Source organism: Mesoplodon bidens (genome assembly GCF_964165515.1).
Source record: "Mesoplodon bidens genome assembly, chromosome: 1".
Lineage (NCBI taxonomy): Eukaryota > Metazoa > Chordata > Mammalia > Artiodactyla > Ziphiidae > Mesoplodon > Mesoplodon bidens.
In genome coordinates this window covers 34,028,998-34,056,872 of record NC_138176.1, presented here as the reverse complement: position 1 = coordinate 34,056,872, position 27,875 = coordinate 34,028,998, and the positions used below count along the sequence as shown (strand labels likewise).

The following is a 27,875-nucleotide window of genomic DNA, read 5'->3' as shown; positions in this document are numbered from 1 at the left end:
TCACAACGTAGGTGAAACCCTCTTGAAACTGGCGGGCCACAGGCCTCTGGAAGTCCCCCTGAATAAGACCCAATACAAATGTGCCTGACAACATATCTTCTATTCTGAATAGTGTCAGGGAGTGACTTCAAGAAATCTCACCCCATAATACTGAAATCACTTTCTGCTTCCTTAGAAAATGGATCTCAACATCTTAATAGTAAGAGCAAAGTGAAATGCAGAGTATTTAGACAGGAATTCTAGGAAAGGCAGTCCCAGAACAAAATATGTTAAGTTCTCTGGCAATTATAACTACTTGGGGGAAAAACTGAAAAAGCCCTCACAAAAAGGGGAGGAGGGGCTCTTACCCTCAGTGCATGCAATTCCCAAAGAGCAGTGTTCTGAGCATTGCAGTACTCAGGTTCATCCAGCTCAGGAAGGAAAACTCCACTACCCTGAGATTCATTGTCAAGCAACAGATCTGTTTTGGGGAAAGTCTGCAAAAATGTCACATAAAAAGGATTAATTAAAGTAATATTATGAATTTTAAGAACGTTACTGGATTCTGTACTTTTACATAATTTGATTTTACAGTTACATAAGAGCTATAAGCACATGCACTTTATACCTAGTTTTAATTTTTGCAATTTAAGTTTATTCCACAAGAGAACAAAAGAATATTAGCTTGCTTTGAAAAGAATTAATTTTATCTTGCAAAAGAAAACAGATATTCTTTCACTCAGCAACCCCACTTTTAGGAATCTTTCCTATAGAAATAATTACATTAGATACACTTATAAGAATATTCACTATAGCATCATTTATAATAGCAAAAAAGGAAACAACTTACATCCATCAAAAGAAAAATGCAGGGCCTCCCTGGTGGCGCAGTGGTTGGGAGTCCGCCTGCCGATGCAGGGGATACGGGTTCGTGCCCCGGTCTGGGAGGATCCCACGTGCCGCGGAGCGGCTGGGCCCGTGGGCCATGGCCGCTGGGCCTGCGCGTCCGGAGCCTGTGCTCCGCAATGGGAGAGGCCACAGCAGTGAGAGGCCCACATACCGCAAAAAGAAAAAAAAAAAAAAAAAAAAAAGAAAAATGCAAAGTGTAAAAGCCAGACTGCCTAAATTTAAATCCCATCTCTGCCATTTAATAGCAGTGTCACTTCAGACAAGTTTCTTAGTCTCTCTGGACCTCAGTTTTCCCCATCTATAAAATGGGAACAATAATAGTAGCTACTTCACAGAGTTGTTATGAAAATTGAGTTAATTTTTGTAAAGCATTGTAACAGTGTAATTCACACAGTAAGAACTATGTAAGTATTTGTTAAACCAACAGTCATTAAAGAGACCAAGTAGCTGTATTTGTACTGACACAAAATGTGTTCATCACCATTAAGTGTTAAAAAAGTTGTAGAACAATACTGTATATCATAATCCCCTCTCCATTAAAAAAGAAAAAAGTTTTGTTGTTTGTGTGTGTTTAGTGTACACATTTATAAATGAATTTTTTTAAGACTTCTGGAAGGATACCCACCAAATCGTAAAAATGGAGAGTGTCAGTAGGGGTGGAATGCTTTCCTTTTGTAATTTTATATACTTCTTTTATCACCTTATCTTGTTACAAGTGTGAATTACTTTTATAATTAAAATAATAATGTAAATGGGGGAAAAAAACATGCATCAAACAAAACACCATTGTTGCACTGTAAGAACTTAGCTCTATTCGTTTGCATCACTACTTACATGCATTAATATTCTGTTAGTTGCTAAAATGCCAATGCTTGAATTTGGAAGCACATGAAGAGCAAGGGTACAAAGGCGCTTGATGAAGGCAAGGGCCCGCTGCTGAGAAACTTGCTTTCTGCGCTTAGTCAGCATGACGTCAAGGCACTGGAGGACGATCTCAACACCTTCATTCGTAGCACCTAAAACAGCAGATATACCTTTTGGGGCTGTTCTCATTACTTTTTCATTACGCACTTCACTGAACTTTGGAAAAATCCAAGAGGAGCCTGTCGCACCTGTCCCACATCATTTCCCTCACCGATGAAGCAGTGCCAGACTGCTCACACAATAATGAGAGCTGCACTGCATCTCCAGTCAATTCCAAAAGTGCTCTCACTCCAAGTCTCACTTAAGGTTAAATACAGATGTGCAGCACTGGCAGGCCAGCATTTTATATACCTGCTCCTATTTCTCAATTTTCATTGACTATAATTCCAGTCACAAAATATTCTTAGAAGATAAAGATTTATTAAAGACACATTATCTAAACATACATACCTGCATGTAACTTGAACAGTGTTTTGTAAAGATGTGTATAGAATTTCATTGGATCAATATTCAGAACATCACCTTTGAAATGAGAACAAAAATTAGGTACGTTAAAGCCTCCAAAGGCAAAGTAAACAAAACTTAATCAAGAAAGTATCTTACCTTGCCCAGAAAGAACATGAAAAGCAGTCTGGACACAGTGAAGACTTTCTTGATAGCTTAGGTCCTTAAAACGAAGAGGAAAAAAAAAAGGGTATTAAGAATAATTACAATTCATATCTTAAAAAGTAATTCATTAGTAGAGTTACTTACACCAGACTCAATGAGAGAATGTAGAACTACTAATAAATCATCAAAAAACTCCACATTTATAAGGTGAGCAAACCTAGAAGCAAACAAAACTTAGTTAAAAGGTAACCTAAAAATAGATATAAAGCAGTTAAAAATTAAACCTGACTTTAAAACCATATTTTCAATATTACTTATTTCAAAATGTTAGCTATGATGGAGATGATGGTGATTATCGATACTTTTCATTAATTCAGACTGGCCTCTTGGACAATTCATCCACGACTGGACATTATACTCAGCAGGAATATATGAGGCACTAAACAAACTAAATATATTTCAAAAATACTCCTACCCAGAGAAAGAAGTTGCTAAGAGCAAACAAGTTCTCTGAGTCAAGTTGACCAGGTGTCCAACAATGTTCTAAGTCACAAAGGAGTCAGCAGTTACAGCTTCTAGGAAAATGGGGCAGGAAGAAGGAAAGGAGGAAAGATTTTGCTATTAATTAGAAAATGGACCCTATGAAAGCTTTAAAAAGAAAAGAAAAAATCTTGGAGCTAGTGTCTAGTTCAGGCTCAGCAATTAATTACCTATATAATCCTAGGTAAGAGCTGACTGTCCTGGCCTTCTATTTCTAAAAATAACTGAGATCACTCAATAGAGTTAAAGAGAAAGAATCATGTGAGCTACTAAATGTCAGAGGACTCTGTACACTATAAAATATCAGGCACCAAAGTAGTTAAAGTCAGGATATCTCTTCAATATTAGTGCAAGAGCCTTTGACACTGTAAATCTTAGAATAAGGAAGGACCTCAGAGGTCATATATTCCCTGTGTATTGGTACAACCTTTTTGGGAAGTAATATGGCAATATTTATCAAAATTTTAAATGATCATACTCTTTGACCTAGCAATATGTGCACACAAGTACACTGAAGATATTTCCAGTGTAGCACTGGGGACTGACCAAATAAAGTATTAAATATCCATGACATGGAGTATTATGAACTTAAAAAAAAAAAAGTGGGTCTATATGTGCTAACATGGAAGGATACCCAGAATAACTGTTTATCCAAAAAAAAAAAAAAGGAAGTTACAGAACAGTATACATTTGTGTGAAAGATTCAATTTGTATGAAAGAAGGCAGGTGGGCAGATTTACATACTGATATAGGAAGGAAGGGAACTTGTGATCTTTTAATTCTTAATTGCATTATTTGAATTTTTTAAATGAGCATGTATTATTAAAAATTTGTTTAAATAAACAAATTGGTCATTGGGACTTCCCTGGTGGCGCAGTGGTTGAGAATCCGCATGCCAATGCAGGGGACACAGGTTTGATCCCTGGTCCAGGAAGATCCCACATGCCAAGAAGCAACTAAGCCCATGCGCCACAACTACTGAGCCTGTGCTCTAGAGCCAGTGAGCCACAACTACTGAGCCCATGCGCCACAACTACTGAAGCCCATGTGCCTAGAGCCCATGTTCTGCAACAAGAGAAGCCACCACAATGAGAAGCCCGCGCACTGCAACAAAGAGTAGTCCCCACTCGCCACAACTATAGAAAGCTCATATGAGCAGCAACGAAGACCCAACACACAAAAACAAAAAAGAAAAAATAATTGGTCATTGAAAAAAACAAACAACAGGTCCTACCTAAGGTAAGAATAATCCCTTCTCTTTGAACCTCTGACCAACCTCTCTTTCAAGGACAAGGACCACACTATCTTATAAGGCAAAGCATCTCATCACCAAATAGCTACAGTCATTAGAAAGTAATTTCTTCTACATGGAACCAAATTTGCCTTTTCTCTATCTTCCAGACATTAGTCCTATTTCTAAAGCTGTGCTGTCCAACGTAGCCACTGGCCTTTAGGGATCTGAAATGTGGCTAGTCCAAACTAAGATGATGCGCTATAATGTAAAACATATACCACTTTTAGAAGATGCATTATGAAAAAAGCCATGCCAAATATCTCACTAATGTTTAATCTCATTAATGTTTTGACATTAATGTATGTCAGAATAATATTTTAGATAAAATGAGTTCAACAAAATATATTTAAATTAATTTCATCTGTTTCTTTTTCCTTTTCAATGTGGTTAACAGAAAATTTTAAATTTCATATGTAGTTCACACTATGTTTCTATTGGATAGCACTGTTCTACAGGACAATACCTCAAATAATTGTAGAAAACTATCCTGACAACCATTATTCTGGCTCACATCCCCCAGTAGGTTCATTAGTGTTTACAGCATACAAAAAGACCTATCTTAAGAGGAACAGATTATGCAAGACTAAAAACTGACTACAGAACAGAAGGAAGGCAGAACTGAGGGATGAACCCTAGGGACGGCGAGAACTGAGTAATAAGCAGGAGGAAAGAGTTGGCGAAGGAGATTTTTAAAATAAAAGGTTTGAGATGAGAAAACCAAAAAAGTGCAGTGTTATGAACAGGTTCAAGAAAAAGCTGGTGACAAATAAAAAAGGAATGAGAACTAAGAAGGATACCGGGTCATCAATTAGTGAACCCTGTTTAAAATTCATGGTTACCTCGGTCTTATTTATTTAGAAAGAATCTAAAATGCTTCAACCTACACAGCCCTTACTTGGCAAGACCTTCCAGAACTGCTGGCAGGAGAGGTGACCTCTGGGCCTTCTTCAATATTCTGAAGTAGGTCACAAACACGATATTCAGAGTCTCCGTGTGCTGCAGAACAGACAAAATGACTTCCGTATAACCTAGTGTACTTTCTCCCGAGTTACCACAACTACAGCTTTCAAAACTCAGCCTTTTCTGTGCTTTCCCGTCACTCCCCACTATTCAATCTTAAGAGCTTCAGCAAAGCAGAATGAAGTTACACATCCTGTGATTTCCTAAAACTAGCATCATCGATCACATTATCATTTCTTACACACCATGTGTCTAAGCCTCGTGAAATAAACCAAAGTCATACAACCACAAGTTGAAGCAATAAATCTCTAGTTGAAATCATTTAACAAAACACTTTAAAAGCATGAGAAAACGTAAAACTGCCTACCAGTTTAAGTTTTTTCTCAGTACTCTCCGAAGCTTCTGCCTCCCGAAGCTCTCTCTCTAGTTTCTCTTCTGCTTTCTTCCACTGAAAATAGATTAAAAAAAAAAAAAGAGTATACCACTGAATGAAAAAGCTAGCTTCAGAGAGGCATTATGTCAATATTATGAAACACACACAATAATACCACAGACCGTCTACAAATAGAAGCAAAAATAGAAAAAATGGATAAGAAGCATCCATAAACTAAATTATGACAGTGGCTGCCTCCTAGGAGGAAGGGAAAAGAATGGGACTGGAGAAGGGACAAAGGGACTCCAACTCTATAACCAATGGTTTCTTTCTTTTCAAGAAAGAAACTGAAGTATATTAATATTTGCTCAATCAGAATGGTAAATACATGGGATATATTATACTACTCTCTGTAGTTTTCTGTAATTTAAATTTTTTCAGAGAAAAAAAAGAAAGGAAGGAAGGACATGCTGAGAAATAATTATGTTAAATCATCTATAATGTGGAAACCAGTCATCAACAATGCTTCCCAAACTCATTTACATACAATGCATAAAACCAGATACTATACATACAGAAATTCAACAGAAAACCAATTTTTTTCCACTCCCTTATGCTGTTAGAGCAGCAAACAATGGTTGCTAAGCTGCCTGAGACACTGGGGACTGACTGAGGAATGGCGTTTCCTTCCCTCACACGAAGTTGTTAAAGAGCTGCTTATTGGGTCTTTGTTTCCCCACTGTAGCCACATACATGCTGTTCCTAACAGGCACATCCAACTTATATTAGGATAGTATGGTATAAATAATTTAAACATTTACCTTCATTTGTTAACAATCATTAAGTCTATTTTGATATTCCTGTCTTATTTTCAAAATTTATTAGACACATTCAAAGATGGATCTCCCTAGAAATTATTTTTTCCTTTGTTTTTATAACCCACTTGATAACCCTAATAAACTGTTTAGAAATGTTTTGAGAAGTGATCATAATAATGGTGGTGGTCGTAACTAATGTGTATAAAGTGTGCCCAGCGCTGCACACTCTAAGTGCTTTTCCTATGTCATTATATTTAAACTGCACAATCACCCTGCAAGGTAGGTGCTATTATTAGCTCCATTTCTCAGAATATTAAAAAAATGTTTCCAAAGTCTCATAGTAAATAAACAAAAGTCTGGAATTTCAACCTAGTTTTCAAATACAAACCAACAGAGAAAGGAGATTTGACTAAAACCTACTTTGTTGCCAACTTCACATGAATGCATCCTTTCTGTTAAGGAAGGAATCTGTGTTATCGCGATGAATCTAAGAGGATCTCAAAAGCCAGCATGGGGACTTCCCTGGTGGTCCAGTGGTTAAGACTCCGTGCTTCCAACACAAGGAGCGCAGGTTAGATCCCTGGTCGGGGAACTAAGATCCCACATGCCGAGGGGTGCGGTGTGGCCAAAAAAAAAAAAAAAAAAAAAGCTAGCATGGCAAGAAAACCTTTTCATCTACTGCTCTCTTTGCTAATGAACTGTCTGTTTAAGTTGATTTAATAAAACATTTCTTTGCAATAACTGGGGAAAATAAAATTCTCTAAATATCAGATTTTAAAATATTTATAACTTAACTATGATTTTTCCCTGTGCCTATATTATGATTTTAATCTAAAATCAATTAAAACAAAAAAGGAAATCAATCAAACCTTTCTCTGCATTCTTGATAGAGTTTTTCTCTTTTCCTTGAAAGTCATGAACTTTTTTTGTTTATTAATATCCTCTGTATCTTTTTTCACTTCTACTTCTTTGATCCTTAAGCACAAGAATGTTTTTAACATCTGGTATTGAAGAAAACACAAATACACAGCTTAATATTTATATTGCCCTCAAATACTTTAAACAGAATAAGCATTCAACAGTGTTATTCCTTCCTTCATGCCAAAAAAACCCCCCAAAAAACAAAAAACTTTGAAACATCTTTTATCACATTTTACACAAAGTTCTATTATCTTTTTGTTAAACGTATTCGGTAAATTTTGTCTACGAAAGGACACTAGTATTTGGCTAAATACACATAATATTACTTTGCAGTGGAATAAGAACAAGGAAGAGAGAACACTACCTGGCACTGGTAGATAGGATTACAAAGAGTAGAAAGGTCAGAAAAAGGTTTGGGCCAGTATGGGAGAAGACGATATTTATTAGACATTTCTAAACCAGCTTTAAATTCCCAAACCAGATTCAGTTTTGCAGTTAACAGTTCTAATCTTTTTTTCCCAACGAAAAAAAATAACACGAAGACTAGTGTTATTAAGACAACTTATTTTTCTTCAGGCCAATGGGTCTCCAACTTTAGCAAACATCACAATCACCTGAAGGGCTTGTTAAAGCACAAAAAGCTAGACCCCATCCCCAGAGCTTCTGATTCAGCAGGTCTGCAGTGGGGCCCCAGAATTTGTATTTCTAATCACCAGATGATGCTGGTCCAGGGACCACATGTACTATTGCCTTAAGCCATTCAAAAAAGTTCAGAAACTAATTTAGAAACTGATGTACTGTGTGCTACAGCAACCATCCAAACACAAAGACAAAAGGGGTTTTAAATCCTACGTTTTCTGGGGAAGAAACCACTCTACTGACCTGCAGTCACAGCAGCATTCTTGGAGAAAAAAAGAACTACAGGTTTGTATTCTTTTGAGGTTCCAATATGTACATTTGGAAAAAAGCTGAGAACTTCATTTAAATCATGTAATGAAAACAAGGAAGAACTAAAAACATAAACACTGAACCTGAAGTCACTCTAGGTCTCAGAAAGATTTGAGTATTTTGTAGGTATTCTATGTGCTCATAAAATATCACCCACAAATGAAAAATAACTCCAAATCAAAGAATGTGGCACATGGTCAACTAATCTTTGGTAAGGGAACCAAGAATACACAATAGGGAAAGAACAGTCTCTTCAATAAATGGTGTTAGGAAAATTGGATATCCACATACAGAAGAATGAAACTGGACCTTTATCTTACCAGTCACAAACATTAATTCAAAATGGATTAAAGACTTAAATATAAGACCTGACACCATAAAACTCCTAGAAGAGAAAACATAGAGACAAAGCTCCTTGACATTGGTCTGAGCATTAATTTTCTAGATATGACACCAAAAGCAAAAACAAACAAGTGAGACTACATTAAACTAAAAACCTTCCACACGCAAAGGAAACCATCGACAAGATGCAAAGGCAACCTACGGAATGGCAGAAAATATCTGCAAATCATGTATCTGATAAGGGGTAATATCCAAAATACTAAGGAACTCAAACAACTCACAGCAAAAAACAAATAACCTGATTTGAAAAGGAACAAAGGACCTAAAAACACATTTTTTCCAAAGAAGACAAACAACAAATGACCAACAGGTAAATGAAAAGATGCTGAACAGCACTAATCATCATGGATATGCAAACCATAACCACAGTGAGATACCACCTCACACCTATTAGAATGGCTACTATGAAAAAGACAAGAAATAACAAGTGTTAGTGAGGTTGTGGAGAAGAGGGGACCCTTGTACACTGTTGGTGGGAATGTAAATTGACACAGCCATTATGGAACAGTATGGAGGCTCCTAAAAAATTAAAAATACAATTATCATATGATCCAGCAATCCCCCTTCTGGGTATATATCCAAAGGAAATGAAATCAGTATCTCAAAGAGGTATCTGCACACCCATGTTCACTGCAGCACTGTTCACAAAAGCCAAGATATGGAACCAATCTACGTGCCTGCTGGAATAAAGCAAATGTGAGATATACATACAATGGAATGTTATTCAGCCTTAAAAAGAGGGTCCTGTCATCTTTGATAACATGGATGAACCTGCAGGACAGGACAGGTGAAATGAGCCAGACACAGACTCAATACTGTATGATCTCAAAAAGTCACACCCACAGAACCAGAGAGTAGAATGGCGCTTGCCAGGGGATGGAGGAAATGAGGAAATCCTGGTCAAAGGATACGAACTTTCAGTTATAAGGTGAGTAAGTTCTGGGTAATAATACTGTATCGTAGACCTGAAATTTGCTAAGAGAGTAGATCTTAAGTATTCTCACCACAAAAAAAAGGTAACTATGAGAGGTGATGGATGTGTTAATTAACTTGATTGCAGTAATTATTTCACAGTGTATACACACATTAAATCATCACATTGTACACCTTAAAAAAATCACATTACTATACAAAGTATATATATACCAAGCAAACAAACAAATACCAAGAAAGTAAAGAAAGCAGTTTATATTCTAGCATCATTAAAATGAAAGTGTTTCCCTATAGCCAATTTCATGTTCAAGCTTTATTCCCTGATTACTCTAAAATTCTGAGTAATACTTAAGCCCAGTATTTGTAATTTTAGCAGTTCAACTAAAGTTATCAGCTATAAGGGATGAAAAGAATTTGACGGCAAAGGAAGAAGACTTCAAAATTAGGAAATAAAACAGTAAAAAAAAAAAAATCAGCTTAACAATCAAAACTATATATATACTAAAAATTAATGAAAATATCTAAGACCCAAATGAAGAAACCTATCACTTCACTTAAGAACATAAAAGAAAATGGCAAGATACTTGATATTCTTGAATATAAAAAAATCAATTCTGTAAAATAAGCAATTAAAATGCAAAACTTCTATAAAGCAAAAAGACAACAACACAAAATTAAAGGACAGAGCAACAAATAAATATTTGCAACTTATATAACAGAGACTTAATATCCTTACTATGTAACTTAAGCTCAAAAGACACACAGAGCTTTTGTTTCTTTTGTTCACTACTTTATCCCCAGGACCTAGAACACTGCCTAGTACATGGCTCATATTTATTCAAATATATGCACATTTTAAAAATTATTACAAGTTGGGCTTCCCTGGTGGCACAGCGGTTGAGAGTCCACCTGCCGATGCAGGGGACACGGGTTCGTGCCCCGGTCCAGGAAGATCCCACATGCCACGCAGCGGCTGGGCCCATGAGCCATGGCCACTGGGCCTGCGCGTCCGGAGCCTGTGCTCCGCAACGGGAGAGGCCACAACAGTAAGAGGCCCGTGCATTGCAAAAAAAAAAAAAAAAATTATTACATGTCTTTAAGAAAGTCAAATACCGGAGGAGAAAAACTGGTAAACAATACAAACAGGCAAAAAATTCAAATGACTAATAAATGTATTAAAGGAAGTAAAACCTCACTAATAAAAATGTGTAAACAAAATAATATACATTAATTTATGTAATTTTTTACCTACCAGACTAACAAAGATTAAAGAGTAAAAATATTCAACACTGGGTAGGTTGTGGGGAAATGACACTCCTATCACTAGCGGGAACACAAGTGATCAAATGTTTTTGGAGGACAATTTGGCATTAGCTCTCAAATATTCAAATGTGTATACTGTTGGATCCAGTAACCACACTTTAGAAATTTAACTCACAGAATCTCACATAAGTGTGAAAAAATAACGTGGCCAAAACATTCTTCTCTATGCTGACTGTAACAGCAAAAATCTAGAAACAACTCAGCCATCCATCAAGTATGGACTATATATTATTCACATAATGGAATACTAAAGCAGACGTTAAAAAGAATGGGATAGCCCTATACATTAGTCCACAATACATTAAATGAAAACAGCTCCAGAATAGTTTCCAAAGTATAAACCCATTTTTTTATTTTAAAATACAAAGTATGTCTCTATCTGCATAGAAAAACATCTAGAAGGATACACGCCGAACTGCTAAGACTGGCTACTTCTGGGGAGCACTTTCACTTTATACTTTACACATCTATAAAAAATAAATTCCTCATAACAACTGAAAATTAACTTTGTAATTTAAAAACAAACACAATACAAAGTGAGAAAAAAAAAGGCTTACCTCTGGCCTAACTTCATAATTTCTGCCTTTCACAAAACCAGAAATCACTTTAATTACACCCAGTGATGCTTGGCCTAATTTATCTTGTTTAAAGAGTTTCTTTACTGCTTCACAACACATTTCAGATATCTGAAAAATAAAATGTTACACTAAACCAGTGTTTCTCAGCCTCAGCAATACTAACATTTGGGGCCAGATAATTCGTTGCTGTAGGGCCCTGTCCTGTGCATTGGAGGATGTTTAGAAGCCTCCCTGACCTTTATCCACCAGAAGCCAGCAGCAACAATCCTCCATCACCATAGTCGTGACAATCAAAATGTGTGCAGACACAGCCTGAAGAGGAGGGCGAAACCACCTCCTATTCAGAACCACTTAACCAAGCTTATGTTCAAGCAATTTTCTTGAAGAGACAGTATTTAACAAAGGACCCCATTTTAGCAATAAATAATAGCGCCAAAAGAATTTTGAGAGAGAGAAAAAAATAATCCCATCGTCTATGATTTTCTGTTAAGGACAACAGCAACAAAAGCAACCCACCGATTTTGACATGTCATTCATGAGAGGAACAATCAGTACAATGATGTTGTTGTGAAAGTTGAAATGAGGCAGGGCCACCAGCAGCTCACACAGGCTCTTCACAGCCACCGCTGCCAGTCCCTTGTAGGCCTTTAAGGAAACCACATTACTTTTCTTCAGCTTCCTTTGCTTCCAGTCTAATCAAGAGATAACTGTAGTTACTTTATTCATTGGCTAAAATTTCAGTTAGTTTGTTTTACAGTAATAAGCAGTAATATGAAAAATCAAAATACCATGTGACTTCTTAAGTATGAGCTGGCTACACTCAGACACAAGTACAGATGTTACCAGTAAATCTGCCTACCACCATCCTTGTCTACACTTAGACTCAAGTACAGATGTTACCATTAAATCTGCCTACCACCATCCTTGTCTACACTTAGACTCAAGTACAGATGTTACCATTAAATCTGCCTACCACATCCTTGTCTACACTTAGACTCAAGTACAGATGTTACCATTAAATCTGCCTACCACATCCTTGTCTACACTTAGACTCAAGTACAGATGTTACCATTAAATCTGCCTACCACCATCCTTGTCTACACTTAGACTCAAGTACAGATGTTACCATTAAATATACCTACCACATCCCTGTCTACACTCAGACACAAGTACAGATGTTACCAGTAAATCTGCCTACCACCATCCTTGTCTACACTTAGACACAAGTATAGATGTTACCATTAAATTTGCCTACCACCATCCTTGTCTACACTTAGACTCAAGTACAGATGTTACCATTATATATACCTACCACATCCTTGTCTACACTTAGACTCAAGTACAGATGTTACCATTAAATATACCTACCACCATCCTTGTCTACACTTAGACTCAAGTACAGATGTTACCATTAAATATACCTACCACATCCTTGTCTACACTTAGACTCAAGTACAGATGTTACCATTAAATCTGCCTACCACCATCCTTGTCTACACTTAGACTCAAGTACAGATGTTACCATTAAATTTGCCTACCACCATCCTTGTCTACACTTAGACTCAAGTACAGATGTTACCATTAAATATACCTACCACATCCTTGTCTACACTTAGACTCAAGTACAGATGTTACCATTAAATATACCTACCACCATCCTTGTCTACACTTAGACTCAAGTACAGATGTTACCATTAAATCTGCCTACCACATCCTTGTCTACACTTAGACTCAAGTACAGATGCTACCATTAAATATACCTACCACATCCTTGTCTACACTTAGACTCAAGTACAGATGTTACCATTAAATATACCTACCACATCCTTGTCTACACTTAGACACAAGTACAGATGTTACCATTAAATTTGCCCACCATGATCCTTCTCTACACTTAAGACACAAGTACAGATGTTACCATTAAAATTTGCCTACCACCATCCTTGTCTACACTTAGACACAAGTACAGATGTTACCATTAAAATTTGCCTACCACCATCCTTGTCTACACTTAGACTCAAGTACAGATGTTACCAATAAATCTGCCTACCACATCCTTGTCTACACTTAGACACAAGTACAGATGTGACCATTAAATTTGCCTACCATGATCCTTGTCTACACTTAGACTCAAGTACAGATGTTACCATTAAAATTTGCCTACCACCATCCTTGTCTACACCTAGACACAAGTACAGACGTTACCATTAAAATTTGCCTACCATCACCCTTGTCTACACTTAGACACAAGTACAGATGTTACCATTAAATATACCTACCACATCCTTGTCTACACTTAGACTCAAGTACAGATGTTACCATTAAATCTGCCTACCACCATCCTTGTCTACACTTAGACTCAAGTACAGATGTTACCATTAAATATACCTACCACATCCTTGTCTACACTTAGACACAAGTACAGATGTTACCATTAAATATACCTACCACATCCTTGTCTACACTTAGACACAAGTACAGATGTTACCATTAAATCTGCCTACCACCATCCTTGTCTACACTTAGACTCAAGTACAGATGTTACCATTAAATATACCTACCACATCCTTGTCTACACTTAGACTCAAGTACAGATGTTACCATTAAATATACCTACCACATCCTTGTCTACACTTAGACACAAGTACAGATGTTACCATTAAATCTGCCTACCACATCCTTGTCTACACTTAGACTCAAGTACAGATGTTACCATTAAATATACCTACCACCATCCTTGTCTACACTTAGACTCAAGTACAGATGTTACCATTAAATTTGCCTACCATGATCCTTCTCTACACTTAGACACAAGTACAGATGTTACCGTTAAAATTTGCCTACCATCACCCTTGTCTACACTTAGACACAAGTACAGATGTTACCATTAAATATACCTACCACATCCTTGTCTACACTTAGACTCAAGTACAGATGTTACCATTAAATTTGCCTACCATCATCCACCCTCTGACTAACCACAATTACAAGAATCTTGGCTTTCCATAAGCATCATTTCCCCTGGCTTCTTGCTGATGCTCACTGTGGTATCTTTAGCTAGGAGGTCCAAAAAAAGTTTAATTTCTCCTTCAAAATAATTGATGATTCACAGTACCTCTTTTCTAGAAACTTCTACATATTGTTACTGTAACACAGTATCTTGAATATGAGAATATGAAAATACGCTGATTTTTTTTTTCTAGAGTAGGTTCAAGACCTCCTCCTACATCATACACAACCAGAGATGTGAAAGACAGTATAGAAGACAGCACCTTTGCTTCATTTTATTTTATTTTATTATTTATTTTGCTTTTTGGCTGTGCTGCGCAGCATGCGGGATCTTAGTTCCCCAACCAGGGATAGAACCCGTGTCCCCTGCAGTGGAAGCGTGGAGTCCTAACCACTGGACAGCCAGGGAATTCCCTAGTGCCTTTGTTTTAAACTTGTTTCTCATATACATGATTTTTCCTCAGACTGTATTCACCATAAGTAAGAATGATACCTTCTATTTACTTAAAACTGACAAGACTTTATAATGGATGGGTGAATGGATACACAAAATGTAGTGTACACATACAATGGGATATTATTCAGCCTTAAAAAGGGAAGATAATATTAACACATGCTACAGCAAGGATGAATCTTGAAGACATTATAATAGACAGACAGGTAGATCAATAGGTAAATAAATAAATGCTAGTATGTAGGTTCCAGTTGGGATGCCAGAGCACAGAAGCAATGCCCATGCCACCCACCCCACCTCCATGTCGTTACTGGGCTGACAGATTAAATAGCTCTGCTGCAGCTGAGCTAGCAGCTAGGTGATGCTTAGACCCAGCACTGAGTAAAGGAGCCCAAGTGAGTCAGGTGAAAGCACCTCGCCTTGGCAATGAAATCTCTTCCCCATTCATGCCTGAATGTCTCCCATGTTCTTCCTCTTCTGAATGAAGAGAAAGAGAACAGGGTTTGATAGAAGAGTTTATCATCCCGATAATGTTAAGTCCATTTTCAAGGCACTCACTACAACCAGTTCACATCATCTCTCTCCCCTGACTACCCCCTTCAAATAAAAACCAGTAGAATATATATGTCAGTGCTACTCTCTCACTTCGTCCCAGCCTACCTTTCCCCCTCCCCCTGTCCTCAAGTCCATTCTCTATGTCTGTGTCTTTATTCCTGTCCTGCCCCTAAGTTCATCTACTAAATGCAAAATAGACAGCTAGTGGGAAGCAGCTGCATGGCACAGGGAGATCAGCTCGGTCCTTTGTGACCACCTAGAGGGGTGGGATTAAGGAGAGTGGGAGGGAGACACAAGAGGGAGGGGATATGGGGGTATACGTATGCATAAAGATGATTCACTTTATTATACAGCAGAAACTAACACAACACTGTAAAGCAATTATACTCCAATAAAGATGTAGAAAAAAAAAAAACCTCAAAAAAAAAAAGAATAAATTCCAGCCATTCATGAAACATACAACTACTTACTAGGTAAAGAACTGCAGCAACAATAATAATACTGATAGCTGATAAAGCACAGTGCCTAGTATAGGCACTATAATTCTACTTTATATCTATAAATTAATTCACTACTCACAACAATCCTATGAGGAAAAGTACTATCCTTATTCCATTTTATAGACAGGAAAAACTGAGGCACAGAGAGATTAAGTCCTTTGCCCACCACATTGGTATTAACAGGTGAACCAGAATTTGAACCCAGGAAGTCTGACTCTATAGACTCTGCTCCTGACCATACACTATATGACTCTCAACACACAGGACAGAATATAGAATTCACATTCTTGATCAAAGCTAAGTGTGTTACATACTTTTAAGATATTTTTAATATACCTTTAACCATTTGCTCCAGATTTTCCAAGTAAAATTTATATTGGCTAACCAGGCCTTCTTCAAATTCTCTTAACTTTTGGGTTTCTTTGCGGATCTAAAAAGACCAAAAAAGATGATTTTCTTAAATCAAAATACTGAAATCCATTTTTAAATTAGCACAAAATATGAGTGTCCCCACTATTTCTCTCATCTCTAGCTATGCAAAATTTTCAGCTTATTTTGTGTAGTAATTATATCCAGCATTACTATTTACAATAGGCAGGACATGGAAGCAACCTAAGTGTCCATCAACAGATGAATGGATAAAGAAGATGTGGCACATATATACAATGGAATACTATTCAGCCATAAAAAGAAACAAAATTGAGTTATTTGTAGTGAGGTGGATGGACCCAGAGTCTGTCATACAGAGTGAAGTAAGTCAGAAAGAGAAAAACAAATACCGTATGCTAACACATATATATGGAATCTAAAAAAAAAAATGGTTCTCATGAACCTAGGGGCAGGACAGGAATAAAGACGCAGATGTAGAGAATGGACTTGAGGACACAGGGAGGGGGAAGGGTAAGCTGGGATGAAGTGAGAGAGTAGCACTGACATATACACACGACCAAATGTAAAACAGATAGCTAGTGGGAAGCAGCTGCACAGCACAGGGAGGTCAGCTTGGTGCTTTGTGACCACCTAGAGGGGTGGGATAGGGAGGGTGGGAGGAAGACACAAAAGGGAGGAGATATAGGGATATATGTATGCATATAGCTGATTCATTCTGTTATACAGCAGAAACTAACACAACATTGTAAAGCAATTATACTCCAATAAAGATGTTAAAAAAAATTATATCCAGCATTACCTTGGTAGATTTTTCTGCCTCTGTTAGGGGTCGTATTTTATAAGAAGGAGTAATGTCTTTAAATAACTCCATCAGAGAAACTATCACCAGCTTTCGAACAGTAACAGCCACGTCAGGATCCTGTTCCATCAGCATGGAACGTAATTCTTTCAATTTTTTTATCTGTTAAAGAAATAACTTATATGGCTAGAGAAGTGGCAAGACAATTATAAACAAAAGACAACAGCCTCACATCTGGCACAGTAAGTGGAATTCACACAATGGCTCACAGTCTAGTACAGCCACACACAACTACAGACACTGCTCACATTTACAAAAGATATATCACTAAAGCTATAAGTTCATCATATTTTTATTAAATAAGCAGTTGAAAAAATATACTTTAAAAAGTATAAATTTATTAATCTACCTATTTTTAGAAATTCTTTTTTTATTAGGTTTTCTTTTTATTTATGATGCTACTTTTTTTTTTTTTTTTTTTTTTGCGGTACGCGGGCCTCTCACTGTTGTGGCCTCTCCCGTTGCGGAGCAACAGGCTCCAGACACGCAGGCTCAGCAGCCATGGCTCACAGGCCTAGCCTAGCCGCTCCGCGGCATGTGGGATCCTCCTGGACCGGAGCACGAACCCGTGTCCCCTGCATCGGCAGGCAGACTCTCAACCACTGCGCCACCAGGGAAGCCCGATGCTACTTTTTTTTAATTGAAGTATAGTTGATTTACAATGTTTCAGGTGTACAGCAAAGTGATTCAGTTTTATATATATATATATATATATATATATATAAACATATATTCTTTTTCAGATTCTTTTTCATTATAGGTTATTACAAGATACTGACATAGTTCCCTGTGCTATACAGGTCCTTGTTGTTTATGTACTTTATACACAGTAATCTATATCTGTTAATTCCAAATTCCTAATTTATCTCTCCCCCGCCCCTTTCCCCTTTGGTAACCATAAGTTTGTTTTCTATGACTGAGTCTACTTCTATTTTTAAAATAAGGTCATTTGTATCATTTTTTTAGATTCCACACATAAGTGATGTCATATATTTGTCTTTCTCTGTCTGACTTACTTCACTTAGTCTGATCATCTCTAGGTCCATCCATGTTGCTGCAAATGGCACTGGGTTTTCCTAAAACATGTGTGTCCTATTTCCCTAAAAACACTTTTTGAAATATACTAAAATGTTACATACATCAATCAAGTATATGAATCACCTATACATGAACTAATCAGGAATTTAATATAATGTATCCATATTTAGTTTCAACAAGATCATATAAAGATCATTTGTATTATGTGATGAAGAAGTGAAACACTGACTTCAACACATGTGCTGGACTGGATGGACCACCACTGCCTGCTGGAGCGCTCTGCGCTCTTGAGAATGCGCTGGTTGGTCAAAAATGTTTGCCATGTACTGGTGAGAGGACAAATACGCCACCACCTGTTTGCAACCCTAACCTGTATGAAATGAGGATGAGGATCCAGAGTTAGAAGACATGGGTTCCAATCTAGTAGCTGTTAAAATATGAAACAACTTGAATATGTAAGCCTTAATTTTTCAACTGTAAAATGAGATCAAGAGCTCTGGTCTCTATGGTTTTATACTGATTATATGAGATCATACTGGTGAGAAATATTCCAAATTCCCCTCCCCAATTCTGCTCCAGACCTTTCCCCTCACTTTATTAGAAAAGGATAAGTACTACAGCAAAGCATATCCATATGAATTTTTTTTCTATAAATGTAAATAATCTATTTTATCATTCAATAAACAAATACTCATCACAGTAGGATGCTGGGGACACCAAGATAAAAAGAATAGGACCCCTTAAATGACTTCATGTATATTTTATCATTTAATCCTCACAACAGTTTTAAAATAGGTACCATCTGGATTTCCCTGGCAGTCCAGTGGTTAAGACTCCATACTTGCACTGCAGGGGCACAGGTTCGATCCCTGGTCAGGGAACTAAGATCCCACATGCTGCGTAGCGCAGCCAAAAAACAGAAAGTACCATCCTCTTTTTAGAGATGAAGAAAATGAGCTTGGGTAAAATGACTTTCCCAAAGTCTAACAGATAGGACTTAAAAGAGCCAAGGGGCTTCCCTGGTGGCACAGTGGTTGAGAGTCCGCCTGCCAATGCAGGGGACACGGGTTCGTGCCCCGGTCCAGGAAGATCCCACATGCCGTGGAGCGGCTAGGCCTGTGAGCCATGGCCGCTTAGCCTGCACGTCCGGAGCCTGTGCTCCATAACAGGAGAGGCCACAACAGTGAGAGTCCCGTATACCGCCAAAAAAAAAAAAAAAAAAGACCCAAGACTGAACCTCAGGTTTCTTGAGCCCACATGTTGTAACTATCACCACCTTTACCCCCATGTTCATGGCTCACTGATAATTCATTATAACTCTTCAGTCTACTTTATTTAAAACAGATAGACTTTTTCCAGACTTCCCTGGTGACGCAGTGGTTAAGAATCTGCCTGCCAATGCAGGGGACATGGGTTCAAGCCCTGGTCTGGGAAGATCCCACATGCCACGGAGGTACTGAGCCCACGTGCCACAACTACTGAAGCCCGCGTGCCTAGAGCCCGTGCTCCGCAACCAGAGAAGCCACCGTAATGAGAAGCCTGCACACCGCAATGAAGAGTAGTCCCCACTTGCTGCAGCTAGAGAAAGCCCACGCACAGCAACGAAGACCCAATGCAGCCAAAAATAAATAAATAAGTAAATAAATTAAAAAAATTTTTTTTCCACTTACAATTATTCCTGAACTAATCTCATTGGCTTTTGTGTAGCACCTTCCTTAATAACTCTATTGAATAATCAGTCAAGCAACTTGCAAGTTGGTTCCTCCTCCCTAGTACTGTTAATTTTTACACTTAACCACTTCTAGAGTTACAACATTAAGTCCAATATCTTCATTTAGAGATGAAGAAAGTAAGACTCAGAATGTTTAAGTAACTTTTCTAAGACTACAGATTTGGATTAGGCTAAGGTCCTGTGTACTCTTATTCTAACTCAGTTACTACATTTTGTTAATGCTCTTTCTTTCTGTGTGTGCATATAGCTAACAAAAGAATATTAAAAGATTAGACTGTTACACCATATAATATGAAGAGCCTAAGAAAATTAATTATACTTACATTACTTTCTGGATCTGATAATATGGCAGATGCCAAGGCTGCGATACTCATTTTCTTCTCCTGTAGTTTCTTCTTCCTCTCAATTAAATGTTCTTCTAATGTCAGCTCTTTAATGGGTTCTTCAATGATCTCTGAAACAGATTAGGTTTCCCCTCTTAAACATGTCTTTATTTACAAGTATCCAAGAACCTCAATTAATAAAATAATTTTCTTGTAGTAACAAATAATTGGGACTTCCCTGGTGGTGCAGCGGTTAAGAACCCGCCTGCCAATGCAGGGGACACGGGTTCGAGCCCTGATCCAGGAAGATCCCACGTGCTGCAGAGCAACTAAGTCCATGCACCACAACTACTGAGCCTGTGCTCTACAGCCCATGAGTCACAACTACTGAGCCTGTGGGCTGCAACTACGGAGCCCGCGTGCCTCGAGCCTGTGCTCCGCAACAAGACAAGCCACCGCAATGAGAAGCCCGTGCACCGCAACAAAGAGTAGGTCCCACTCCCTGCAACTAGAGAAAGCCCATGCGCAGCAACGAAGACCCAACACAGCCAAAAATAATAAATAAAATAAATAAATTTATAAAAAACAAATAATCATGATAGCTAACTTTTATCAAGCACTTGCCATGGGCCAAGATTACTACATATCACCCTCTCAACAATCACATGAGGCAAGTACTATCATTAGCCCAATTCTGTAGATACACTGAGGCAAAGAGAAAGTAACTTGCCTCAGCTCATATCCCTGGCAGAAATGGGGATTCAAACCCAGGCAGTCTGACTTAAGAGTTCACATTTTTAACTACTGTGCTAATAAACCCACAATAATTCATACTAATTAAGGGAAAGAGCAATCTCATTTAGTTTTTTAAAAAGTACATGCTCCTTTATTTTCAACTCTATACAGTCCTTTGAGCTACACAAAATACATCCACCTAAAGAAATTCACAGGGAATTAGATTTAATAAACACACAAGCATAATCTGTAATGAGCTGATGAAGGAGGCCTAAAAACAGTTAACAGTTGACCTGTAATCTCATTTACACTAATATGGTTTGCTAAGAGAAAGTAAAATTTAACCGGCTTGTTCAATCACAAATTCCAAACCAATATAGTTTCAAACAATAAAATATGTTCAGGGCTTCCCTGGTGGCGCAGTGGTTAAGAATCCGCCTGCCAATGCAGGGGACACGGGGTTGAGGCCTGGTCTGGGACGATCCCACATGCTATGGAGCAACTAAGCCCGTATGCCACAACTACTGAGCCTGGGCTTTAGAGCCTGAGAGCCACAACTACTGAAGCCCGCATGCCTAGAGCCCGTGCTCTACAACATGAGATACCACCGCAGTGAGAAGCCCGTGCACCGCAATGAAGAGTAGCCCCCGCTCGCCACAACTAGAGAAAGCCCACATACAGCAATGAAGACCCAACACAGCCAAAAATAAATAAATAAAATAAATAAATTTATTTTTTTATTTTTATTATTTATTTATTTATTTATTTATTTTGCGGTACGCGGGCCTGTCACTGCCGTGGCCTCTCCCGTTGTGGAGCACAGGCTCCAGACACGCAGGCCCAGCAGCCATGGCCCACGGGCCCAGCCGCTCCGCGGCATGCGGGATCCTCCCAGACCGGGGCACGAACCCGTGTCCCCTGCATCGGCAGGTGGACTCTCAACCACTGCGCCACCAGGGAAGCCCAATAAATTTATTTTAATAAATAAACAAAATACGTTCTTTCAGTTTAACTTTGATTAGAACTGTTCTAGCTATTAGAACCCACATTTAGTTATGTAAAGCAGACATACATACAGTATAATTGCTCTAAGAAAGAACCAAAATAATTTTGTACCACAGAATCGTTTTTACAATTTAAGCTAAAAAGTGAACAGTTATTTGTAGGCAGGTCTTTCATTTACAATTAAAAAGAATTCAAAATAGTAACAATTTATAAGATTCTTCATGCATACCTAGACATCACAAACATAACTGAATAAAATTTTCCATAATAAAAGCAACAAAGAATCAAATTACAGGGCTTCCCTGGTGGTGCAGTGGTTGAGAATCCACCTGCCAAAGCAGGGGACACGTGTTCGAGCCCTAGTCCGTAGTCCGGGAAGATCCCACATGCCGCGGAGCAACTAAGTCCATGCGCCACAACTACTGAGTCTGCACTCTAGAGTCCGTGAGCCACAACTACTGAGCCCACATGCCACAACTACTGAAGCCTGTGCGCCTAGAGCCCATGCTCCACAACGAGAAGCCCCTGCAATGAGAAGCCCACGCACCACAATGAAGAGTAGCCCCCACTCGCCACAACTAGAGAAAACCCGTGTGCAGCAACAAAGACCCAACGCAGCCAAAAATAAATAAATTTATTTATTTATTTATTTATTTTAAAAGACTCAAATTACACAAGGTAAGACTTTCAAAATGTGGGGAAATGTTCGAAATGAGCTTGAAATGACCAGTACTCCAAAATGCACATTCCAGATTTTATGTAAAATTAATTCACTATTAAGTAAAAGAATGTAATTCTCAATTAACAATTTAGTAACTAGAAAGATGCATCCCATTACCTTCTTCAGGTTCCATCTCTTCTTGATCCTCTTCATCTTGGTTACTGTCTATAACTATATGGAAAATATGTATATTAAAAATATGATAATATGCATAAGTGGTAAAACCACAAGGAAAACCAGGGAAGTGATTACCATAAAACTCAGGAAAATAGTTACTTTTCTCAGGAGGGAGCAATTAGTGATTTAGGGGAGTATAGGGAAGTTTCTGGGTGCTGGCAGTACTTCCTTCTTGCCCGGATGGTAGTTTTATGGGTGTAGTTTTGGTGATAAACCACAAAACTTCACATCTTTGATTTCTAGACTTTTGTGTGTGTTTTATTTCACAAAAAAATACATGTAAGGAAAAAAAGGCTAAAAAAGGATGACTAATATGCTCTAACTTTAGAAACAACAGAATGAAATACTCTGAAAAGAATCACCTTAACCTTGTGGCTTCAGCTGTACTCATAGTACAATGGGCACCTGAGATAACCATCTGTATTTCCGGCCAAAATCATCAAGTTTGCTCTATGACTAACTGTAGCTATCCCCTTTTGTAAATATGGGTAAAAGTTAAAACAAATTTTGAATGAAAAAATTTTGAACGTGATTATTAGTAAGGAACTAAAATTTTAACTAATACATGGGCTGATCACCTGGTTTCTCTCTGGTCTGTGGGATTATACCACTTTTATCTTTAATAGGAAGTAAGTGAATCAGTTCCTTCTCTGGTGCAGTTTGCAGAGTTCTTGGTATTTTTTCATATTTATCTATAACACGCTCATGCTTCCGCTTCCTGGCGTGAACAGGCTCACTGCAGGAAAAAAAAATGAGTTTTAATGTATTTAAAAAAGAACCTAGAGACCTATCATTTTAAAAGCACAGAAAAATAAACCACTAACCAAACCTTTAATAGGCATATAGATATTAGCATCTAGACCAGGCATTTGTATAGTAAATGAATAAATGAATTGTATGGCCAACCATAAAGATGCAAACTATGGCTACACTTAGTCTTCCCTTTAGAGGCAAAATAAAGGTGAAAGTTACAGCAGATTTTTCTTTGAAGAATATTCCACAGAGCCAAGGGTGACATCATGCCATTTTACTTTCCCCAAAACTGTCACAACATAGCATGGACTTTTGACTTAGAAGTATCTAAGTTTAAATTTCAGATCCACTACTTGTGACAATGGGAAAGCATTCGTTTCCTCTCTGTAAAAGGGAGTAATAGGTACCTAATAGGGTAACAAGGACCGAGACATGTGTAACACGGCCATAAGGAACTCGGGACTGCTCTGCCTCAAGCAGAAACCAGCATACCTCACCCATTCACTCCACTGCACTATTCAGACTCAAAAGAAATAAAGATACGCACTAAATAAAATCAGCTTGTTTTATCTATGAACTAACCTTATGTAGGAAATAGACTGAATAGGGTTTACTCTTTGTAAACACAGTGCTCAGAGATGAGCAGCATCTTGCACTAACCCCCTAAGTAAAATTCAGAACCAAGTTTTTAGTACTGAAAGGATGCGAATGACTATAATCTAAATGAAGTATTACCTAGAAGAAAGATCTCTCGTTAGAAAAGATGCTCTTTGCCCTAAATCTTTCATTAACTGTAAGTCATCTTCATCCATCATATCTAAAGGAAGGGCTTCCTCCTCTTCTTCCTCTTCCCTCTCAATCCTTTTACCTGTTCCAACAACAAAAAATCAGAAACAAGTATTAGAAATGTAGAACGCTGCATTTTGTGTCTATGATAGGAAAAGCATGTGCTTTACTAACACCTTAGCCCAGTGTTTCTAAATGGGAGCACTACTGACACGCTGGGCAGGACAATTCTTTGTTGTACTTGGGTGTCCTGGGCTAGGCAAAATGCCAGCATCTCTGGCCCCTGAAATCTAAATGCCAGGAGCATTCTTAGGTCACTGTAACAACCAAAAAATAAATGTGTCCACACATTCTGCAATGTCCTTCAGAGCATGTGAGAACCAATCAATGACTTAGCCCCTTAGTTCTGTCTGATCTCCAAAGACTTTCACTTCCATTCCACTTCAGCCACCCCCTCCAAGGGCCACATCCCAAACCTTGGTGCTGACTCCACTCTCTGACCACTCTCTAACTAAATGAGTTAGTTTATTTCCCTGGTCAACCTTCTCTCTTCCCAAGAGTACCTTTTCAAATCTCCTACTTTTATCACACTTCTAACCCCATCACCTACCTCACTTCATAATTACCAGAGGACCTAGCTTCCTATGTCCCTGAGAAAAGCTATAAGCTAGAAACTCCTTCAGTTTCCCATGGTGAATTCAACAGCATCTGCATCCATCTTTTCCTTTTTCCATCCCATAACACTGGAAGAGACACCTCTCCTCCTGTGCTCTGGATCCCAAGAACTCTTGCCTTCTGTTGCCTTGTTGTACCATTGAAGCCCCCTCTCCCCTATATCTTCAACATCTCCAATCTATTAATTTCTTCATCTTACCATTTTAAGATGGTCATCTTCCAGCAAACAACACACCAATATCTTGCCAAAATTTAAAATACATTTTAAACTGGTTAAATTTACATATAAGACAAAAATATGCAGCTGCTAAAAATAAAGGAGGAAGTGATGATAATTGTATCATTTGCTGCACAGATCTTGTAGATCATATAGCTAGAACATAGCTCTACCTCATTCATTCATTTATTTATTTGGCTGCGCCAGGTCTTAGCTGTGACATGTGGGGTTTTCATTGCCGCATGCGGGACCTTTAGTTGCGGCATGTGGGCTCTTAGTTGTGGCATGTGGGATCTAGTTCCCCAGCCAAGGACTGAACCAAGGCCCCCTGCATTGGGAGCACAGAGTCCCAACCGTTGCATCACCACGGAAGTCCCCTCTACCTCAGTCTTAACAGCTGTATGGTATTGTGTACATTTATATCATTTATTACAATTCCTTGTTGATAGACATTTTGATTATTTTCAGTTTTTGATGGTGATCTTTCTCTTTTTTTTTTGCTATCATTAACAGTGTTGCAATGAATATGCTTGGGCATATATACTCTTGGAAATTTTTTTTAAATAATCATAGGATGAATTCCCAGTAGTGGGATTGTTGGGTCAAAGGAAAGTCCATTTCTTTCTTTCTTTCTTTTTTTTTTTTTTTTTAATTCTTCCTGATAGTTCACTTATGAGTCTATGAGTACATACTATTTTTTTCCTTTTTATTCAACTGGTGTAAGCCTATCTTACATGTGGTGATAACGTATAATTTCAAGTGGGTGAAAGCTCTACTACACACTACTTTTCACCTTATTTTTTAAAATAAGAATTTATTTTATAGACTATTTCATGTTAGAACATAAAGCGTTTCCTTCTTTCTTGAAACACACTTCTTTTGATTTCTAAGACACTGTACAATTCAAGTTTTCTTCCTAATTCTCTGGCTCCTCCTCAAACCACATTACAGGCTCCTCCACCCAGTTCTTAAATGCTGGGGTTCCTTAATATTCTGTTCTAGGTTCTCTTATTTTCATGCTACACAGTCTCCATGGTGATTTTACCCAAGCCTAAGGCTTTGATTACCATCTACATGTTGATAATTCCAAAAACTATTCTCTCTAACCTAGATCTTTCACTTGAACATTATACTCTTATACCCAACTGCCTGAGAGACTTCATTTAGATGCTCAACATATAAGAATGAAGAAATCTTTTGCTTCTATTTTTAAAATGTAATTACTAACACATCATGCTTTTAAAATTCTTCTGAAATTTAGATAGATCTTTAAAAACATCTAACTCAACCAATGCATTTTTTTTTAAATAGATGAAGTACCTGGAGATTAAGTGATGGACTAAGGCCACACTGCTAGTAAGCAACAAAATTAAGAGAAAAATCCAAGTTTCCTGACTTCCAGTCCATGACCTTTTATACATCACAATAACGTGTTGCCAAGGGATCAAACTAAATAGGTCAGGATAAGAAAATGAGATGGGCATGGGAAGAATAAACAGTCAGATATAGCCAAATATGAATTCCCTGAAAGTACGAGTAACCCTGGAGTAAACCTGGTCTGACTCAAAATGGTCATATTCCTTACCTGTTTTTTGAGTACTTGGGAATTTTTGAACAGGTTTACAAAAGAAAAACCCTGACAATTACAGCTCAATTTCACTCCAAGTTTCCAAGTGAAAAGAAAGCCAGAAGTTTAGAAAACTAAGTGAAACTTAGCAACACTGTGAAGAATGCACCAGAGAAAAGCAATGTTCTTACCTTAGCTAACTGCCAGTGAGTGGAAAAGTGGCAGCACTGGCATGCCCAACGATTATTTACATTGCTACTCTGAGTCTGTTTTCCCAAGTATGTATTGTATCTTCAGATCTGCTTTCTAGACAAACTGAGAGTCTAGCTCTTTCTCACTATGAATACTGTACTGAAATGTTTTCTCATACTAACTGTGATAAAGCATACAGGACTACGATCCTTACCTACTCTTAGGAAGACCTGAGAACAAGAAGAGTGATTACTAGAAAGCAAAGTTATTCCATGAAGAACATTTTAAAACAAATCAATGGAAACTGGAACACATGAATGTTTTCACAATTACCTGGTCGTTTTTCCTTTGGGTCCTCCAATGGAATAGGTTTCTTAGACACAGCATCTTTTACAGCTTGTCTTAGTTTCCTCTGTTCTTTTCGGTACTTCTTGATAGTGCTTTGTTGTTTAAATTGTTTGTTTTTTAGCTTGTTTTCAAGTTTGACTTTACTAGTTTTTAGCAACTTCCGAAAGCTTGGGACCTGTTTTTTATTTCTTCTCTAGAAAACAACAACAGAAGAAGCACTGCATACCCAGAAATTTAAATTATTTTTAAAATCAGGTTAAAGAGAATTGATTATAAAATTTCATTAGACCAATTCCACAATTTTAATGTCTCACAGCCATGGGTCTTG

At 37.8% G+C, this 27,875-nt stretch overlaps 1 protein-coding gene across 4 annotated transcripts in view; it reads right to left on the bottom strand.

Moving 5' to 3' along the window:
* Positions 1-27,875, bottom strand: part of NOC3L (NOC3 like DNA replication regulator) — a 49,991-nt gene that overhangs the window by 21,119 nt on the left and 997 nt on the right. For all 4 annotated transcript variants that reach the window (XM_081236677.1, XM_081236680.1, XM_081236678.1 and 1 more), the window contains exons 2-18: positions 27,533-27,740; positions 24,498-24,630; positions 23,588-23,745; positions 22,950-23,003; positions 20,372-20,502; positions 17,219-17,380; positions 16,366-16,459; positions 12,028-12,203; positions 11,491-11,619; positions 7,276-7,407; positions 5,583-5,663; positions 5,151-5,251; positions 2,566-2,638; positions 2,416-2,479; positions 2,263-2,334; positions 1,723-1,904; positions 348-476 (exon numbers count right to left, since the gene is read on the bottom strand). In XM_081236677.1, coding sequence (XP_081092803.1) covers positions 348-476; positions 1,723-1,904; positions 2,263-2,334; positions 2,416-2,479; positions 2,566-2,638; positions 5,151-5,251; positions 5,583-5,663; positions 7,276-7,407; positions 11,491-11,619; positions 12,028-12,203; positions 16,366-16,459; positions 17,219-17,380; positions 20,372-20,502; positions 22,950-23,003; positions 23,588-23,745; positions 24,498-24,630; positions 27,533-27,740 — 2,079 coding nt within the window. The remainder of the gene's footprint in view (positions 1-347; positions 477-1,722; positions 1,905-2,262; positions 2,335-2,415; positions 2,480-2,565; positions 2,639-5,150; positions 5,252-5,582; positions 5,664-7,275; positions 7,408-11,490; positions 11,620-12,027; positions 12,204-16,365; positions 16,460-17,218; positions 17,381-20,371; positions 20,503-22,949; positions 23,004-23,587; positions 23,746-24,497; positions 24,631-27,532; positions 27,741-27,875) is intronic.